At 39.0% G+C, this 21,370-nt stretch overlaps 1 protein-coding gene across 1 annotated transcript in view; it reads right to left on the bottom strand.

Annotated features, from left to right (window-relative positions):
* Window positions 1-13,579, bottom strand: part of pcsk6 (proprotein convertase subtilisin/kexin type 6) — a 33,494-nt gene extending 19,915 nt beyond the window's left edge. The window contains exons 1-8 of the mRNA XM_053317134.1: window positions 13,179-13,579; window positions 11,144-11,248; window positions 9,171-9,281; window positions 8,827-8,970; window positions 8,428-8,504; window positions 4,786-4,874; window positions 2,421-2,593; window positions 2,132-2,344 (exon numbers count right to left, since the gene is read on the bottom strand). Of these exons, the coding sequence (XP_053173109.1) occupies window positions 2,132-2,344; window positions 2,421-2,593; window positions 4,786-4,874; window positions 8,428-8,504; window positions 8,827-8,970; window positions 9,171-9,281; window positions 11,144-11,248; window positions 13,179-13,343 (1,077 nt within the window). The 5' untranslated portion in view covers window positions 13,344-13,579. The remainder of the gene's footprint in view (window positions 1-2,131; window positions 2,345-2,420; window positions 2,594-4,785; window positions 4,875-8,427; window positions 8,505-8,826; window positions 8,971-9,170; window positions 9,282-11,143; window positions 11,249-13,178) is intronic.
* Between the last annotated feature and the right edge of the window lie 7,791 nt (window positions 13,580-21,370).

The raw sequence follows: 21,370 nt of genomic DNA, 5'->3' as shown, positions 1-21,370 counted from the left end.
CTAAGGCACCACTGTTGCTTAAGTACAGTCTCATTGAGCTGCTAGCATGGCTTGTTGTAAATTATTGATTTATGTTATATTGATTGGCTGCAGAAAGCCCTTAATTTGACAATATTTTGATGAGACTCTTCATTTGCATTTTTCATATATTATCCATGGTTAATTTCCATTAAATGGACTAGCACTGCCTAATCTTAATATCTTAAAACAGAAATGAAATAGTTCATGTGTCAAGAATCTTAGAAATTTCGGCTGATACACACTTTTTTACACACGAGTTTTCAGTGTGTGTGTGTGTGTGTGTGTGTGTGTGTGTGTGTGTGCAAGGTAAAGCTCTTCTTTGACAGTGAATAACATTAACTTTTTAATGTAGTCTGAACTCATTAAATTAATGATTTAATGTCGTCTAGGTTAGACACATCAACTCCTCCAAAAGATTGTCAGGCACTTATTAATGCTCCAAGAAGCCAATTTAGGAGTAAAATGAGCTCACACAATCAATATCAGCAATCAGAGAGATAAATATCAGTGTTCAGAGTGTAGCTGACCTCATGCAGGAGCTTATGAGCTTCTGTATAAGGTCAGCCACACATCCTACCCACTGCACCGGGAGGCTGGTGGTCTTGTCACTCTGGTTAGTTCAACAGAAGCCAAAGCATAATATTTACACTGACGTACACAGTGTAGGACTGAGAGAAAAGGCAGGGAGGCAGAGCCAAGACAGGACCCGGCTCTGACTTCTCACAGTTAGTTGTTGACTGCAGCAGAGCACTGTATTAATATGTGTTTGTCTGGTTTATTGTGGATATAAAAACTATAAAACTGGCTTGACATACCAGTTTCTCCTTTTAATTCCGAATCCATACATACCTCATATGTTAAAATTGGATAATCCAATCAAAAGTTATAGCAGTTTACATATTTTGCGGCGCCCCCTGGAGGTCTTTTTTTTATCTGTGTGTTTGACACTCGGACCAAAATTGTTCTATAGACCCTTAACTTCAACTTAGAAGTGAAAACCAAACTTAAACATCAATTTGAAATGACTGAGTCTTAAGCAACCCCACTATGTATGCCTGATTACACATCCAGCAGACAATTAAGCAACATTAGCTTTCATTTGGAGTTGTGTTTGTGTCCAGTTGTTGAATTTAAGCCAAAATGTACGCTGTATTAGTCTCCACCAATTCCTGACAAAAATACCTACATGCTAAATGCTCCACCAGCTAGTCACTAACTGTTCCTCTCTGCTTTTTAGTGCTGGCTGCTACTGTACAGTTGCTTTATCAGAGCTGAAAACAGCTGGCTGGTGTGATGACCCATGGTCATTTGGTCATTTGTGTTGGTGTCATATAATTCTCTCCCTCTCCTCTCCTTTGGAGTGTGCCTTCTGTGTGTGTGTTTGTGTGTGTGGGTGTGTAAGTGAGTGAGGTAAGTGGTGCTGCCTGATTGGCCCAGGCAACAGGTTGACTGCTGGCTGATATGCTAACGTGGACGATTTAAAACACCAGCTGATGCCGCCCCGGCCCCCCCTCCTTTCTCAACAATGGAGGCCCACCTGCCAAACTTAGAATTAGATAATAGTTAAGAGAACTGGACTGATCTTGGTTGATGCAGAGGTGTAGATTAAGACTGTGAAGTGTTTGTTGCTAGAAGATGATAACCTGAACCTAACCTCTTATATATTGTAAATAGTTAAACTTGTTAGGGAAGTTTAGGGTCTGGGGTGTTAGCTGATTTTGTTTCCTTTCTTGGGCAATGTTCAGCTCTGAAGCAACAATAAACTGCTACATTATAATCTCTGGTGGATGTTGGACTGGCGGTTCTTGGGACTAGAAGGAGTTGGGAGGTCTCTAAGCGTTTGGGGCCAGGTTTCCCCTAGACTAAAGGATCTAACAATGGAAACAAGGTTGATAATATCAGAGACTGAAACAGTCTTTAGAGCTGATCACGGCAGAGTTGGGTGGATTCATCAGTGACACCTCTAATATGGATTAGTAGCCTACAGCTTTATACTACAGTCATACACTTTATTTGTCAGTGAATGTTCTACATATGTCACACATCTTTTATAAAGTATTTCTCAACATAGAGCTTCAACAGACAAACAAGCACCATGCCCATTACTCACAATCTTCCTCTCGTTAAACTCTCCACTGCTGTAGGTTGTGGCCATGATGGAGCTGCAGACCTCCAGGTACCAAGGTTTGTTTCCATTCTCTGTAGTGCTGGAGATGGAGATGGTGTAGATACTGCTGGTGTAACCATCACATGAACAGTGATCACCCTGCCGACCGCCATTACCTGACGCCCAGACAAAAATGGAACCCAGGCCTTTGCGACCCTGTGTGAGACGGATGATGCTGAGCTCAGAGATGAACGCTACAGATTTCAGTCAGCTCACAGAAAGTTTCACAAACCTTCTTGATGCCTTGTTCGAAAGCTTGTTTGGTTAGTGGCCCCGGGCCGTCCACTGTCTTTCCATCGTCCTTTGGCCCCCAGCTGGCACTGTAGATGTCAATGTAGTCAGGTCGGATTCCCAGGGACTTGGCCTCTACTATATCAGTCACATCACCATCCAGCATACGAATACCTGTGTCCCAAGAAACACGGTGACCTGAATGAACTTCAAATTCACCTTTACAGTACACAGGTCAAGGGATGTGGGATCTTGGAGGATCTTGAAGGCCAGTGAAATAATAATGACAGTATTAATTGTTTATTATGAAGCTAGGCAACTAGGTTCATAATAATCATCTAATAATTTAGAATTTAGAACTAAAAAAGTACCAGGTACCAGGTACTATCCCTAGTGGAAACACAAAAAAAAACGTGACGAGTCGAGCCGAGGCGAGTCGAGTCGTGCTGAGACTGTGTAGTGGAAAAGCGCCATTTGTTATCTGAGCTGCTAGTACAGAAATAATAACAGTTCAGCTACGAGGAAACAACAAACGTGCCAACTAGGGTTGGATATAAGTACTCGATACATTTAAGATATCAATCAAAATAAATCGATACGAAGTAGTATGGAAACATCTCCAATACTAAAATACTGAACTCTAGTTTAGTTAGATAAGACATGACATAAATTGACATTTGTACTATAATGATGCACAAAGAAGTTGGGATTCTTAAAATAATCATCTTCTGTTTCAGCGAATACCATAAATGTAATGTCTGTGGTCATTGGAACCACAAGTTTACTTGTATTGTAATTAAAAATGTGCAGCTGCAGGCTTCTGTTGGTCAGACTTTTTGAAATTAAGATGATGCACACAGTCATTGCCCCGAGTTAACTGCTGTGTTGGATAAACTGTGAGAGGATTAATAAGAATAGACGGTCTTGAGGGTCTTATTAGTGGAAAGGAAAGTTTTAATTGACCTCTGATTTCTCATTGAAACGTGAGCTGTTTACATCACAGCTTCTTGTTTTTGGAAGCCTTTTGAACAGCCCTGAGTCAGCAGGATGGAACCTTCAGTGACATTTAAGTCATTTAAGTGTTTCTTAAATTTAAATTTCTTTGGTGGGCGTTTTTTTTTCAGTAACGGGGCGGGCCTGGGGGAATGCTGTCACCATTGTATCCCTGAATATAATTGGTTGAGCGACTTCGCCAATTGGACAGCAAGGTACGGCAAACCACTAGGACAAACGAGACAAACCACACAGCCCTGAATGCCTGAATAACTTGTATTGTGATATGGTGCTATATGAATTAAATTGTCTTGACTTGAACTTGAATGTCACACAGAGCAATGTACTTCAATATGTTTGTCTGAGCACTGTCTTTTGTTTCCTCCATTGTTGACAATCTGATGAAACGCTGATAATTTTTGTAACATGGATCCTGTTGTACACATAGACTGTACATTTTTAATTTTGGTAAAACAGTTTTGTTCATGTTCTAGATGTAATTCTTTGTCCCTGAAAATTATAAACGTGATGTTAAAAAATTATAAACTAGCTGTATTTTCAAATACACCATGCTTATGAATAAAAATAATCTTATACCAATAAGAAATTTAGTTAAAGGGACACAATATACGTATAAGGCCTTCTGTTTGTGTTTCTGTTGTATGTCTAAAGTCTGATAATAGTCCTGATGATGTCATTGTGCGTCATAGTGATGTCATCAGGGTTATAGGCTTGGACGTACAGAAAACAACTTTTTAAATGGAGTGCGCTACAAACTATGATGTATAGTACCAGACAAGAAGAAGTGGTAATCGAGTGTTTAACGGTGAAAATGTCATTGAGAGAGAGTAGCAGCCAGGTGAAGTTCTAAGTTCTTCACATCCTATTCCTTCAAACACAGTAATTATTTACTTTTTCTAGCAGTGCTACTCCTTGACATAAACAGTCTGAACCGTTATTATGGAATAATTTTGGTTCAATACATGGGTCAACCATATTGTCTTGACCTGGGCACCGCTGTGGGTAGTGGGAGACCTTTGCTATAACTATTATAATTATTATATTTATGTCAGCGTTTTAAATCCCATACGAGCCTAACCAAGAGGGAGTAAAGTTACAATTTTACTGGATTCTAGACGCAACAAAAGGCCAAATGAAGAGATTTAACTGTAGTTGTAATCTGTAATTTGTCCAGGTGGCCACTCACTGCAACAAAACGCATCTTCCACATACACCAGCAATATAAAACAGACGTCTGGAACTGATGGACACCTGGAACTGCACATCAACTGATGACTGCTAACATGACTAAAAGGCACATGAGGGGGAAAAAAACTTCCTGGAAGCTTGGAGAATAAGACAGAGAACACTACCTCCAATGTGTGCATTGTAGGCAATCCCAACGATACAATGGGAGTTATTGGCCACAGCTGCAACTTCACCTGCACACCGAGTTCCATGTCTAGATGTGAACAAAAAGAAAAAAACACAGACTTTACAATCTTACATACAGCCCTGTACTGTTGAATGCCAAGTTCAAGGGCTGGTTGTTGTAAAATCTCTAGGAGGAATATCTGAAAGAGAAAACCTCTGACAGAACTCCAAAGGTTGAATTTATCAACCATCACACAACCCATGGAGAGAGCTTTAAAGGCTCAGCAAACTAATCATTATTCAGAGGCTGACATGCTCCCTTTCTTCACCAGACCTCTTTTTATAAAAACTTAATACACCCAAGAATTGATAATTTCCTTAAGGATACCTGCCAGTGCCTACAGATAATGGAAACATAGCGGAAAACAACAACTAAAATTGATTGCCTTTTCCACCTAGAGCCATTGGACTCTTACAAGCCTCTGGCAACAGCACCATAATGAATTTTACCACCCTCTACAAAGCTGGTGTATAGAAGACAGAGGAACTTGTGAGCATTCTGAAACTCATGCTGTCAATTTACAGCGTTCAGTGTGTTCCAGGATATGTCTACGTTCACTTTAGTTTGATTTAGTTCTCCAGAATGCCATTTGATAAGAGCCAAAGAAGCAAAATATTCAGCTGCCATTCAAAGTTTGGTTTATGGAGTAGTTGGTTTCTATTCTTTTCCTGTGATGGATTTCTCCCTATATGGTAAAAAAATGTGTGAAGTGTAGAAAGAAGCCTTCCATCATTTGATTACTTGGGACTGACATCAAACTCTGACATTTACTGCCGGTATTAGAGCTCACTTTGACTGGAAATAGAAAAAGAGAAGGATGTGCTCATTTAAAGTGTAGGTATTATCATGTAGATAGATGATTGTTGTAGTTTTTTAAAAAGGTTATAGGCTTGTTATATAAAACATAAGGTTATAAAATGTGCGCGATATCTCAGGAACACCTTGACAGAATTGCTTCAAATTTGGTACCAACATCCAATGTAGGCCTGAGGGAACATTGGGCTGTGGGAACATAAGGATGACCCCCTTTTGCACAAGCAACATCATGCTGTGCATTATTGCATTATCTTATGCTTTGTTCAAACAGATTCTGACCAGCAATACCAAATGATGAAATCATGTTACCATGTTAACCCTCCAGTTGTCCTCAGGTCAATTTTGATGTGGCTTATCTCAAGAATGAGGTATAGTTTCTCTAAATGAGGCCTATTAACCATAGATTCCCAAAATATGTGCAAAACCTGTGGTAATACGTTGGAATGGAGTTGACTAAAAAGGTCTAACTGGGTGATCATTTATACCTTATATTTCATAAACAGTCAGACCAAACTGGGCCAATTTTGATGCGGGAGGACAAAAATTGCACATCGATGGGATGACGACAGGATGGTTACAAGATAAATATACATAATATATGCTCAAATTATGTGTGTAACAGAGTGGTCATCTTATCCTGTCAACTTCCTGTTTTACATTAAGAGCTACAATACTAGTATAATATAAGCCAGCCTGGGCTCAGCTCCCTGTAGTCTGTTTGAGGTTAAGAGGAAACGATACAAAGCATGATACTTCATCTTCAGGGTTAGGGTTACCATCTACTTTTCCCTCCATGCTGTGCAGCTGGCCTGCTACAGTTAATACATGGCCAGGGTTTGAGTGCAGCATTATGGAATACAAAACCTCTAATGTTCTATGTTGTGCTAAATAACAGTGGGAGGAGGGAACTGCCTTGAATACTAACAGACTTAATCCAACCCCAAACCAGGTGCAATTAAGTTATCTCTTCAAGGCCAGGACACACATCGCCAGAGGCTGTTTTCTTTACGTATTGATCCTCATTAAGGCCACCGCAGCCTTTCGTGAAATTTGTTGTTTTAAATGAAATATATGGCACCCTTGTGACTTGTACAAATGTGAAGAGTTTGTAAGATGTGTCATCAGTTGGTGTCATGTTTGTAATTAAGCTGTCTTCAGTTGCAGTTACTTGAAATGTTGCTGTTTTACTGAGCTACTGTAGTTAGCTAACAGCACGTATCAGAACACCTGCTCCTACTGTACTTTTTTCTGTGTAAAATCCTTCCACTTGATGGCATCTTGACACCGTGGCTCTCCAGAGAAACACTAACTACAACATATTAACTCAGATGCTTAACACATGTTGACTACTCTGTCTTCTTCACTACTTCTTCTGGCTTAGAGGTGCATCTGATGTGTGGTATGGGTGTAGAATGGGCATGATGAGGTCATTAGGATTTCACTAACAGCTGTCCTGACATGCAGTCTCATTTTAAAACTGTTACAGGATGAGTGTGTAGGATTTAGTGGCATCTAGCAATGTGTAAGCAGATTGCAAACAATTGAATACCCTACCCTTCCAGGGATATCCAAACTATTCCACAAAGGGCCATGTCCCTATAGGTTTTTGTTCCAACCAATTAAGAGCACACTATTCATCCAATCAACTGTCTGAAGACTGAGATCAATTGATTAAATAAGTCAAGCCTGGTGTGCTCCTACTTGATTGGAATGAAAACCTGCATCCACATGAATCTTCATGGAATAGTTTGGTATAGGAGAACCTATGATGGCCGTGAAACTCACAAAAAACATGACAGGCCCTCTCTAGAGCCAGTCTTTGGTTTGTCCATTCTGGGCTACTGTAGTAACATGGCAGTGCAACATGACGGGCACTGTGGAAGAGGACCCGCTCCCTCTGTAGATATAAAGTGTTCAATCTAACATAAAAACCCAACAATTATGTTTTCAGGTGATTAATTAAAACATACATTTGAATATTAGATTCCATTTCTGCCAAGTCCACTCCACTAATGCCACTAAATTCTACACACTATAGCTTTAAACAATTAAAACATTATCTAATTAATGGCATTATAACATTATAATTTATCAATGAAAAAAAAAACACATTATGGGGGCATATTATATTGATAATTTCTTGACATGATATATGTGCCTAAGTCTGTATAACTCTAATTGAGTAGATACAATAAATTATTTCTCATCATAGATAAAGAAATGAGAACAAAAAATAAAATAGAAATCCATATCCAAACCAAAAAATAAAATTTATTTTGATAGCATGTGCTAATATACTGTGTTGACAAGGATCATTACCAATACTACAATTTTAGTCTGTGTTTTCATGGTAAGTCTTTGTGACCGTATACCATCCAAATGAAGCAAAAGACCCACTGAATAATCATACTGTTCATCAAAAGGATGTCTTGCCTCAGTGTGATAATAGACACAGCGTGACTTGAGGAGGAGTTACTGAAAAGTGGCATACCGACTACTGACGAACATATCAAGCATGTTGGAGAACAACATGACCAGTTCCAGGCATGTATCTGAGGAGATGTGTGTGTGTGGGTATGCTGAAGATGGATTCTCTCACACGCATTCATAAATATGAAGGTTCTCAGTCATCTAGGTTCCAGATATTATGAAAATGTGGATCTGGAGCTAGTCTTGTTGTATCTAAGGTACTTGACTACAAGAATACAATATTCAAAGCACAAAAAACCAATGAGGGACGGTAGATTAGATTGAAATTACTTACATGTTTTCATTGCGAGAGTCATAACGTGGTGTGGGGTCATGGTCGTTCCCGTTGACATCATAGCTTGCAAGGTGGTCCTGCAGAAATGAAAAAGGCATCAAATATGAGACTGAAGCAGAGAATACATCTCACATTTACTGTAGTTCATAAAAAGGAGATAGTGTACACCCCCCTGTGCCTTTTATGTCATTGTTCATATTGTGATGTAGGATAACTAGCAACAAACTGGAGCCAAACGTTGGGTTACAAAACTAGGTTAATAACTCAATATGTCACATTTATTCATGGCCACAGTATTTATTTTGATTTTGCACGGTATCCACATTAATATCGTTGAATAGCAATCCTCTAAATAGCCATGGTTCAATGTTCTAGTATGAAAAGATGGGTGGCACATACGTAGTTCTGGGCCAGGTCAGGGTGGTCCCTCTCGATGCCGTCATCTAATATTGTGACCACCACGTTCTTGCCAGTGAAGCCCCTCTGCCAGGCTGCCAGAATGTTCATCTCTGAGTGACAGCGGCTGTTGTTATCATTGCAGTGCTTACAAGAAAAAAGACCAAAGAAATAGCATATACTACTAAAGATACAGCTGAGATGTATAGGAGTGAATCGGCTGAGTCTTTCAAGGGGTTCTTAGACTTTCACTGACAAAGTCACACTGTATGTGCGTATTTGTTTGTCTGCTGTGGTTTCTTATGAACACAGTAATACATGAGGACAATTCAGTGCACTGTACTTACAATGTACCACATGTTCGACCATTTTGGGTCACTGAAGTGAATGAAATTTGGGTCACTTTGGGTGTACCTCTTTACTCTTGGTTTTACCAGTTGCTGCTGGGCCCACTCCACCTACAGATGAAATTGGAGATAGAAAGAACATGATGAATCACTTCCAAGTGCAAAATGATCCAGAATGTGTTATATAGAAATTCTTTAAAAATACTTACAATTACATAGACAACTCTTTTTTAAAACAATTTGTTTTTGGTATTTGTCATTTATCCGACAGTTGAGACAGGATTGAAACATGGGTAGAGAGTTGGTGTGACATTCAACAAAGTTCTGCATCCAGATGCAAACAGCAGACGTTGTGGTAAGTGGCTTCTTTTTCAATGCTTTGTTTATTGATTTTTAAAAATTGAAAACAAACACAACATATAACATCGCCCCATGACAGGCAATACGATAAAAGAAAAAAGAAAACCTTTTAAAGAAAAGAAAAAAGAAAGTTAAAAATGTATCCACATAATTTAGAAATAAGTATACCAAAATACTCCTAATTAACCATATAAATATTAATACAACAAATACACATACTGTATGTGCACCCATACCTACACTTACATACACACATTTATACATAGACACATACATTCAAATATATATAAATTCAGTATTAAAGTCCATTTAAAGTAAGAATAAATGTGTTCTGAGTTTGACATACCACAGAAAAGTGTGTTGTTAACCACCCTGCCAAATTTGAATGATTAAAAAAATCGCCCCCTACCAAGTGTCACCTGTCAATCAAACTCACCACCTCCACCCAAAACATGGACACTATACGTCTGAGAGATTTCTGCTGCTAGCTCAGCTGCTAACTAGGCGGCTAGCTCGGCAGCTAACTAAGCTAACTGGCTAACTGTAGGCTGTAGTAGTAGTAGTAGTGTGTGCTGAATGTATTTATACCTCTAGAGCAGCAGGGGTGAGTTTACGCCAATTTTCAGATTCGCCCACTAAATCCTGAACACAGAAATCTTGAAACAGTTTGTGAAGCCTAGCTCCACAATTCAAATCTAAATGGTTAAAATGCTTCTTACACCTTTTTTATACTTACATACATTTATGACCTATTTAATGTGTTTAGAAGAAAATGTCTGAATTCACTTGTCTTGAATTCATCTGTCTTAACCAAGTAGACTAGCAGGGGCACACATAGGTGACTGACTACTAAATCTCAGCATTCATTTGACCACATTGTCACTTCCTGTTTGTTAACTGCTTTTTGGATTGTTTGACATGACATGTACCAATAGACGTTTTTCCCAGCAGATATTTGGACTTGTCACAGTAGGAATAGCACAGATTAATCACTTTAACCGTGGCTCAAGTGTTTTCCTACTGTGATATGTCAGGTCTGCGAAAGAAAAGGACTGTGGGATGCAACCTTTTCTCACTCGCTGCTGTGTTATACTGTATGCTCTGATGAAGGCTTCACATGGGAACACATTGGTCCGTTGGTTGCAAATAATGATCACCAAAGTTACCGTCTCATGGCATGTCTCTCTCACTCTGTTTAATTGGCACCGGAGTCGAGTGGATGTGTTGTGGGGGAAACAACCACACAGCAATTATTTTTCTCCACCCAACTGAAACTCAGTCCAAGGCTGAAAATCTAACCTGTTTCCTCCTATAAACTTGTTAGCCAATTCCTATTTGAATGTTGCGTTTAACCGCACACAAAATTATGGAATTTAACGATATCCGTGGAAAAGAAAATCTGTGGAAAATCTGTATAAATCACTTTTGAAGCATTGGAAAGTTGCACAACATTTCACACCACTGTATAAACATACAGTTATGACAGAAATATGTGAATTGTTGCCAGTGTGGTACTCCAGAGTTATGTCTGCTTTTCTGCTAGGTTTGAGCCCAGAGGAATAAATGTGTAAATCTCACCATGTTGCTTGTGTGTGTTGTACATTTTGATTCACCTGGGGATCCATATGGATGAAACTGTGGGGGCCTTTGAAAGATTTTGCAGCTCTGCGGACCACTCTGCTGTGGTGGAAATGGTAATGATCCTCCAGGCTTCCTATCTGACCAAAGACATCCAACAGCAGCATCAAGACAAGAACATTACAACACAAGTTTAGCATATAGTCACATTTCTTTAATCTACAACTCAACTTTTGTTTTCTAAATAGCCTTTTCCTCTGATGTGCTCCGACTCTTTAACAGTAGAAAACTTAAACTTGCTTCTACAAAGTTCTCCACATTCAGAGCACATTTTGGCCATCTGTATATGGTATATGATGTCACGTAATAAATATGCATGTTCTCTCTAGACTTTGCACAAAAAATGTGAGCAGGAATCTCAACACATGTGGACAGCTGGCACACTGCAGTATTCTTCAGACTACAGTCTACAGAAACCATTCCTCACTACATCTGTCTTCATCCCTTTGCTGCTCCTCTACTTACCTCCCTCAACCACTCATATCTAGTGTGATTCTCTTTTACACTAGTACCTTAAAGAAGAGGGTTTTTACCATGAGACCCTTTATAAAGTTGTAACTAAAGAGTTCATCATTAACATCAATAATTCATTTACTGATGTCTTATAGAACAGTCTACAGGTGCAGGACAAAAGCAGCATAACAAGGAAAAGTAGTGTGCATGTTTGCAAGCTCCCAAAAGATTTAATGATGTCACTTTTCAATCTACAAGGTCTTATTCTGGCAAACATCTATATGAACCAGGTTATGTATACAGACAAAAGAGGGACAGCTCTACAATTCATCAAATGACAGAACATTCAGTAATACCAGTACAGAACCATACAATATCTTAGGCACATAAAAAAAACACAAAAACAGGACTGGAGCCTACAGAAGATGTGTATACACTTTTTGTTATTAGTTATAATTATAAAAAGAATGAGAGATTAGAGTTTCCAGATTATGAAAAATCTTTCTGGCTGTTTTTCATCCATTTGTGAAAGTGGCTTTTACACACCCATAAGCCACAGGAGTCTTGAGTTATAAATGTTAATAAGTGGTTATTAAATGGAGTTTGATGTCGACACCAGGTGTTTCTCAGAGGGAAGGTAAGAGGTCTATTAGCCAGATGAACTGATCAATTAACAGGATAAATCAAGCATTCTGCAGAGGTAGGATAAACAGCAGCTAGAGGGATTTTTCACAATGAGGCAATCTAAAAAACACTCTTATGAAACAGCTCAGTTATTAGTTATAATTTATAAATTATTCATAGAAGCTTCACATATTAGAAAGTGGGAGTTTTTTAAGTTTTGCTATATTTCAATACTACATCAAAAGTCCTAGTCAACATTATTTCCCTGTGTCAAGAAAACAGTTTAAGTCCCCATTTTATAAGTAGTATGCAAACATATCATACATGGTTTTTAACACACTGTAATGTAATTATAGGAAAATATCCATGTCTATTAATGTAATTGTCAGCAACTAGAACTCCTGGTTTGGCCATCCATAAGTGGAAGCTGATATATAAACAGATCAGAATCAATGACAATTTAGTAAAACACAGCTGTAATAATGCAAAATAGAGAGAAGGTATGACTGTTGATAAATATTGTACATTAATAAAGAGTTAAATTGTCTTTAAATCTGCTTGTAATTACACTAAAGTGTGCTTTAAAATGTTTACTAAATGTGCTTATGAATAGGGAAAATGAAAGTAAACTGTTACCCTTTTCTAATGAAAAACATACTATAACCAAGTACAGGAAATTCATGTGAGTGAATTTTCTTAGCTGAATCCTATAATTGTTCCAGATTAGAGCATTTCCAGAAAAAAAAGAATTTAAATATTCCAGAAACGTTTATATTTTTCAAATGTAATGAGTCCATTTTCATAATAAACTAGAAAAAACAATCACAGTCACAAACCGAGACCAACATGACGTCATGTTACTTTGTTACAAAGTAAACATAAAGAACCTCCATGGACAGCACTGATATGAGGAATAACAAGCTGGATCATTACCTGACCCAGGTTCATATATCCATACTTTGCTGCGATTGTGTCAGCCTGTTCCGGACCACCTGTGATCCGCACTGCCCAGTGGTTTGTATAAACGTCCCCTTGTCCTGTCACCACCGAGCGGCTGGACTGATTACTTAATAAAATGAAAAAGAAAAAGAAAATCATCCTGTCTTCAAAGTTGAAAAAAAAATAGCAGTCAGTTAACAGAGAAAGTGTTGGATGTTTGGTTCAGTCAACAGCGCAGCTCTGCGTAAAGTCCGTCATAAGTCCATCATGTTGTCGTCACGCACTGGTGAAATTCACGTCTCCATGCCTCAGAGGAACTGTGCCATGTGAGCTCAGAGAGGATCAGATGCGTGGATGCTGCTGCTGCTGCTCAGACCTGTTGAGATTTACCCGCATCAGTGACTGAACCGCATTACAAATCCTGCTTTTCATTTCATTTCACACAACCTAAACCGTGACTTCCATCATAAATGTCAATATTAAAAACACATCTTCAGCTATGCTGTGCATAAATACTTTTTTTTGCCACGTCATGTACAAATTAAACTGATTTCATGCTATATCACAGCATAAAGCCAAGGGTCAGTTTGATTAAACAACCACTTCACAGACTTAGATTCAAGCTATAAACACTTCAAAACAAAACACTGAGACAAACCAAAAAAGAAACTAAAAAGTTCATGTCTATAGTTTTGAATACAAATACATAAAAAAACGTCTAAAATGATTATTTTTGTGCATATTTAAAAAGTGTAACAGCACATGTGACTAAACACTGCACTGTAGTGACAAGTCATATTTGTATTTTGCGTCATTTGGGGCCTCCTGGTGGCCATTAAGCTGCTACTTAGATCTTCAGTCTGTTATCATGGGATTCAACTGATCCAAGTTTTTAAAGGCTCATAAAACCAAACTGATATTTTTGGTAGTGTCTTGAGGGATTATATTTTCTGAGCAGTAACCATATCAGAGAGGAGGGAAATAATTATTCTGGTTCAGCTTTGCTCTACTTGCAATATTGTAAACTGTTGGGTGTGATAACGGTTTGATTTTTAAAAGAAGAAAAAGTGTGGTTAAAGCACTGTGTGGTCCATTATATCATTCATGACAGCCACCTGCTTTAAGAATTTGAAAGAAACTTTGATTTAGGATTGAAAAAAGGTTTTCTTTATACTTCATAGATATGAACCAGAGGAATAAAATTGTTTTTTATTGTGTATGTAGTGTGTGTGTAACTTCTGAGAAATAAAATTGCATACACACACTATTTGGCAGATCTTTGCCCTGGCTGAGGCCTCGCTGTGCTGGCAGACTGGCAGGGTTGTGTTTGAAGTTCTGAGGTGGGGTATGTGTCACTGACCAATGAATCATCTGTTTCTACAAACACACAGAGGTTTTTAAGGACTGCTGGGCCAGTGTGAACAAATATGTTGTTCATGGATCCCTTCATACACCACCACAGCTGATTTGACGTTGACCTATAAGGTTACATTTTAAACACTGTCTCACATTCTGTCTACCAGCTATTGAATGGAAGAACAAAAGTTTCATGAGGGTTCATGATTGAGACACCTCAGTGATGGCATCACAACACAGTGAATAACAGTAAATCCACTGGACTGTCATGACCTCACTGATATCTAATGAGGAAAACACAGACACAGTGAGTCCAACAGTAATCAAGTTTATTTAAAAAAACAAAGCCCTTTGGCTCTAGAAGAGCTCCATCTCTCACAGGAATTAGTGTGAGTACCATCACAATAGAACTTTTTCACAGCAGACATTTTGACTTGTCAAAACAGGAGGACAGAAGCAATTAATAACATTATAAGGGAATTTCACCTTGAAATATGAGAAATATATGAGATAGTCATTTAAAAAAAAAACAATAGCACATCTATACTAAGGTAGAGGCAGGTGGAGAATACATTTACTAGCAGAACAGCTGGTTAGTAGAGACACATTTAGTAGCGATTAGAAGTATGTCTCTTCTCTCCGGCTCCTTTTTACCAACAAAATGTTTTCCTCATTGAGTCCAGTTATATTGTACTGGTGTACAAAGATAATAACAACAAACTGGAGTCACTTATGCAGATCATTGCAAACTTAGCTGCGCATGACAATCCAGTTTTAAACAGACTGAAGCAATGGAACTGAAATATCCTATCACAAATACGGGTAGTGACCACTCTGACACTACAGCAATCAGCTTTTTTTCTGAGAATTACTGACAGGTAGTGTGTTTGATATGATTAGTATTATATAATGTTGACTTTACTGCCTAAAGTCTCTTTTGGGAATATATTATTCTGTTAAATTATTTCCTTGATTAGGGATATCACAGCCACCCTTGAGTTACATAATGGCTAAAATTTTGGATGGTATTATTTAAACAACTTGTTGATAGCAGGTCAAGTTTCTTTACACTGTAGGAGAACAGGCCAACATCTGAACACAATTGTTCAGTTTCACAGATGTAATAACCACAATTGACTCAACTCATATTGCAATAGTAGTGCTATCTGAAAACAAGTTTCTTTATGTTAACTGAAAGCATTATCATTAATGTCCAAGTTGTATGTTGTATTAACATGATCCCAGTAACAAAAATGTTCTGGTTCAATACATGGTAAATGGACTGTACTTACATAGCACTTTTCTAGTCTTTTTGACCACTCAAAGTGCACTACATGTCACATTCATACACTGATGACAGAGACCACAATGCAGGGTGCCAACCTGCTCAAAAGGGAGGAATCTAACATTCATACAGTACATCGTTGACGCAGTCATCTGGAGTAATTTTGTGGTTAAGTACACATCGACACATGGACTGGAGGAGCCGGGAATTGAACCGCCAATACAGTACATGACCCTTTGTCTAGCTCATAGTAGATTCTAATTATTAAAGCCTGTGGTAACGTCAATCTCAGTTACAATTTACACAAGTGACAGTGTGGCAGTGGCTACACCCTAATCTTCTCTTCTGGAAGACTCAGACAAATCTTAAGGCCTGGAAGCATCACTCAATCTTGGAATGCTTCCTAGTCAACCAGAAAGTCCTGCTCTTTTTTAACAACTGCATTTCTGGATTTTATAGCTGATATCCAAGCTTCTCTCTACATTTTAATAGGAGAAAGAACCTTGAAATACACATTGGTAAAGCCACTCACTCAGTACATTCTCTACAAGCATGTCCAAAAATGAGACCATGACCTTCAAAAACAAACTAAATTAAAGCTTGAGTGAAGAGTCATGAGCTCGTCAATCCAATCATTTAAGAGCTTGTAAAAAAATATACATTTTCAGAGAATCTGTTCCAGGCACCAACTGTCTGCTGGCACCTCATTTTATAACAGCTGAAGGCCCACTTCTCCTTCACCTGAGCCTGTGTCCTTGGATTTCTCAATGTGGAGATCAGTGCAATTGCCTGAGATACATGATATGAATAAGTACTCCAATCTTATCTGTAATATTGTCTGAGTGTTCCACTGATCTGACATTTTCGTCATCTCCTGGACAACCTGAGAGAAGAACAGGTTCCTCCTCTAAAATACTAATCATGCACCACTTGCATGAGGCAGAGGGTTGGTGGAAAAAAAATCATGATTGTAGGGCCTCTATACAGGCCCTCTGCAGTGGGCTTCGATCTCCCTTGTCTCGATAAATCTGTTGGAGAGCAGACGTGATCCTCCTCAGCACATCAGTGGCCTCTCTGTTGCTCTCCCACTGTGTATGGTTTCTAATTTGTAACTAAACTACCGTAAACTGTACACATACCTATTTTCACTGTATATTAGAAAAACAGGCACCATACCATCCCATCAGGTGTGTTTTGTAGCTAGATAAGACTTTTTGACCAGACAGGGTCAAAGCCACTGGACCTCTGCCCAACTACCTTCTCACTATCTCTGAGCTGTGATTTTCTCTCTCTCTCTCATGGCATGTTCAACAAGTTGTGCTCATCTGCTTTTCTTATCACATGTAGAACTGATTTTTATCATGCTTAATCAACATATAATATAAAGCTATGTAATTATGTGGCTTATACTGTATGAAGACAATGAACAAACCGTGGACAGTTGTGAAGTGAATCTGACATAGAAACTTTAGTTTACTTTCTCTGAGTAGCATGAGTAAGTGTCTCATATTGACGTCACATCATAGGCATTTAGTCAATATTATTCAGGGAATGCTATGAAAGACAGACGCTGATAATCTAATACAAATGACATAAATGATATACACAGAAAATATGCGTGACAATGTGAGACATTCCCTCATGCTACTCAGAGAACCGGGTTTACATGAGTAACCTACAGTTTTTTTGTCAGATTCGCTTGTTATGCCCAGAGAATATAGACAAGATGCTGAAACTATCGTTGCTCGCTGCTGATAAAGCTGATGTCACATGGCAAAGATTTATTGAGTTAAATATTGAAAACTTATATCAGATGGAACTTATTTTGTGTTATCTTCAGTTTATACAGCTTTGATTGGCTTTGCTTGTTAGTTTGCCCTTTATTTTCTTTGCATGTACACAGTCTAATCACCTCAATCACCTCAAATACCTTCTACCTCCATATAGGAGGAACAGGTATAACTGGCTACAGATGTCACAGAATAAGAGGTGAATGCAGAGTACAAAGCTCTGCCCAACTGTGTGTGGTGCACCAGCAACAGCTGTCCTCTGCAGCCCACAAACCTGTCTGCCCCCAAACTATGACAGGATTAGTGGCAGTGTGTTCGTGCCTCTAGGATGTGCTTAGCAAGAGCCTCTGCCAATTAGTCACTACATAATTAAAACAACACTAAGCCCTACACTTTAGCCACTACTGACTGTGAAAGGCAGTGATTGTTTAGACATGCAGTCAACATGAATGATAAGCTATTCAGTCTTTTCCAGCAAATTTACATATAGTGCATATATTATCTTACTAAATGTCTATCTTACGCACTGTCCATCACATAACATAAACATTTCGCATGAAACGAAACAAAAATCAAATACATCCCAAAATACACGAGCACAGTCAAAAATGGTTTTCCTCCTTCAATCAGCAACACCTGTGATTAATGGCATGAGGTTAAATAACCTGTACCCCGCAGGGCCTTTACCATGCACCCCCTAGTGTTTGGGAGAAACATTACATCTACCTCAAATCAACTACATGACTCCCACAAATTATTATTATTTATTTATTAGTTTGAGTCTAACCTCTTCCTTTACCTCTCTTCTGTCACATTAAATTACAGGCTGCTGATGAAAGTTACCAAGCCAGATTTGTATTGAGACTTTTTTACCTTACCATTTGGGCTATTATTATTATCATCATTACATTAGCTACTAGCATAGCAGTTGATGTGAACTCAATAGATTACAATGACAAGACTATATGAATGGTTTTCTGAGAAAATGAGAGGGAGACCGATAGTGTAGCTGGTAATCACTGACATTGTAACAGTGTTTGGCTGCTTAACAAAAGCTCTTTGGTCAAATATCTGTCACAACAGGCTCAGTAAGGGCCCTGATAGAAGGACCTTCAAACTTGACTACCAGGTCAAGCTGCTCCAGATCAAGGAACCTAAATTAGAAATTGGAAGTTTGTCTGTATTGTTGTAATAACTGTTTTAAAAAATGGCTGTATTAAAGGACCAATATGTCCAAGGACTAATATTTATTGTACTAACTCATAAAATGATCATATGTTAATCAGAGATTAAGGAAACATGCTTCTGCTGCTATAATACTACAGCTAGTATGTCCTCCTTAGAAATTTCCATTCCTGTGCAGAACGTCTGTTTTTGTTTTGGCCCTTTGCTTATTCAATCTGACTGTAGTGCTGTGGCACGTAATTTTAATTCATCACACGCCACCACCATTTCATATGCTGTGAGATCATACTGATGCACATTTCGACACCCCAGGTTGCCAGATATGTACAACTGGCACGCACACAAACACAGTGTCCTGCAGCAAGCAAACAAACAAGATCAGCTGAGATAGATTCAACCCGAGCTAAAAACACGCAATATTTTTGAGTTGGACTGCAGTACCCATTTTAACCCTTTATTGGGCAAATAATTATATTTGGTAACTTCTGTAAATATCCCAAAATATCCTTCCTTCCTTCCTTCCTTCCTTTCCTTCCTTCCTTCCTTCCTTTCCTTCCTCCCTGCCTTCTTTCTTCCCTTCCTCTTTTCCTTTCTCCCTCCCTCGTTCCTTATTTCCTCCGTCCTTCCTTCCTTTCCTTCCTTCCATCTGTCCTTCCTCCCTCCCTCCTTCTCTCCTCCCTTCCTTCTTTCCTTCCTTCCATCTGTCCTTCCTCCCTCCCTCCTTCTCTCCTCCCTTCCTTCTTTCCTTCCTCCGTCCTTCCTTCCTTTCTTTCCTTACTTCCATCTGTTCTTCCTCCCTCCCTTCTTTCCTTCCTCCATCCCCCTTTCTTCTTCCTTCCTTCCTTCTTTCTTCCCTTCCTCCCTCCCTCCTTCTCTCTTTCTTTCCTCCCCCCTACCTTCCTTCTTTCCTCCGTCCTTCCTTCCTTTCCTTCCTCCCTCCTTCCTTCCCTTTCTTCCTTCCTTCCTTCCTATGAGTGTCCTATAAAGGGTTAACCCTCTGATCAACATAACGATGAAGACGTACTCACCTTCCTCCCTCATCTGGACGTACTTGCGGACAGCGATGTGTTTGCGCCAAGCTTTCTGGATGACCCGAGCGTAACCGTTGTACTTCCTCTCCCTCATCTCCTCCAACAAGAAGAGCTGCAAAGAAGAAGATCACATCAAGACAACAAAGATAAAGAAAGTGACAGACGGAGGAGCACAGAAACGTCACAACCGGAGCAGAACCCGACAGTCTGATCCAGGAGTGCTGAGGTTAAACACTTGATGGCAGTGTTACAAATTTCTCCTTCAACTAATGCTAATACAGTAATTATGTCTTTTCACAGAAATGGCAGAATAAAGGCATAAAGGGAAGACAAAATAAAAGACAATAATTCAGAGTGCTAATTTAACAGAAAACAATCTTTCATAACAGTTATGCCACAGGGATTGAAAGTGATGATGGAGTCCACTTTGTCTGGGGGATAAAGGAGTGGAGCTCCCTCAGCCCTTATTTTGGCTACAGCACTGCACATGGTGCTACAACTTTTGATGCCCTCTCAGGAGACACAGACAACTGATCTGGGCTTTAAAGTAGTCCTTGTTCTGCTCAGGACCACATTAGATCCGTTTTGTGGCCCTGCCTGGAGGTCAGGAGGAGAGGGCTTTATTGCAGAGGACAATAGAATTTTTAACACCACACAAAAGGACTACATCTTCAATGAAATATAGAAATGAAGCTCATTATGGTATAGGCAATGGTTGTTCTGTTGTTGTAGTGTCTGTGCATAGGAGCCAATATAAAATTAGATATGCATATCAAACATATGAGAGCATTTGAGGATATACTGTAGGCTCCCTGCACATTTATAGTATGAATAGATTTTGGATTCATGTATTCTGTCTCATGTTTTTCTCTGTGGGAGTGCTGACTGGCAAGTCTGCAGTCAACAGCACCAATCACACTCAGAAACCCTATAACAGTTTCATCAGACATTATAAAACCATTTGTTTATGTAGGTTAACGTAGGTTATTGATCATTTAAAACTGTGACATGTCTGCAACATGATAGAAGCCTTCCTTTAATGCCAAAATGGGTAGATGGGCCGGGAATTTTACAAACATGTCCAGGAGTTTTATGAGACCCTTTATCACTTTTTGAGTGGCCTGGCAAAGGGTGCTCCTGCTTAGAGCCTCAGCATGACAGTATAAATGAATGTACCTGTTGCCAAAAACCTCAGGCAGTCACTGTCTGCAGGACAGTTAAGGGTTGGCTCTGATGGGCGTGCTGTGTGATATACTGTATGGTTTGAGAAGACTGCACAGTTAAGACTGTGGTCCCTTAGCACCGAAGCTATATCACTCATGCAAAGTTTGATCTGATCACTATCTACACCCCTACTTCTTCTGGTTTGTGAATGAACTGTAGTGCTATTTTTCCAAAGAGAACATTGGTAAGAGGAGGGCTATATATATATACGGAAGGTTAACTGTTGAATCAAAATGATGATTTATTCATGTTTAAACTGAACCAGCTTTGTGAGATTGGAAAACCTGAGTCAAGCCCAAAGATAGCTGGCTAACA

Source organism: Scomber japonicus, chromosome 1 (assembly GCF_027409825.1).
Source record: "Scomber japonicus isolate fScoJap1 chromosome 1, fScoJap1.pri, whole genome shotgun sequence".
NCBI classification, from domain to species: domain Eukaryota; kingdom Metazoa; phylum Chordata; class Actinopteri; order Scombriformes; family Scombridae; genus Scomber; species Scomber japonicus.
Note: the sequence above shows the minus strand (reverse complement) of the source record. Positions and strands in the feature narration are given on the sequence as shown.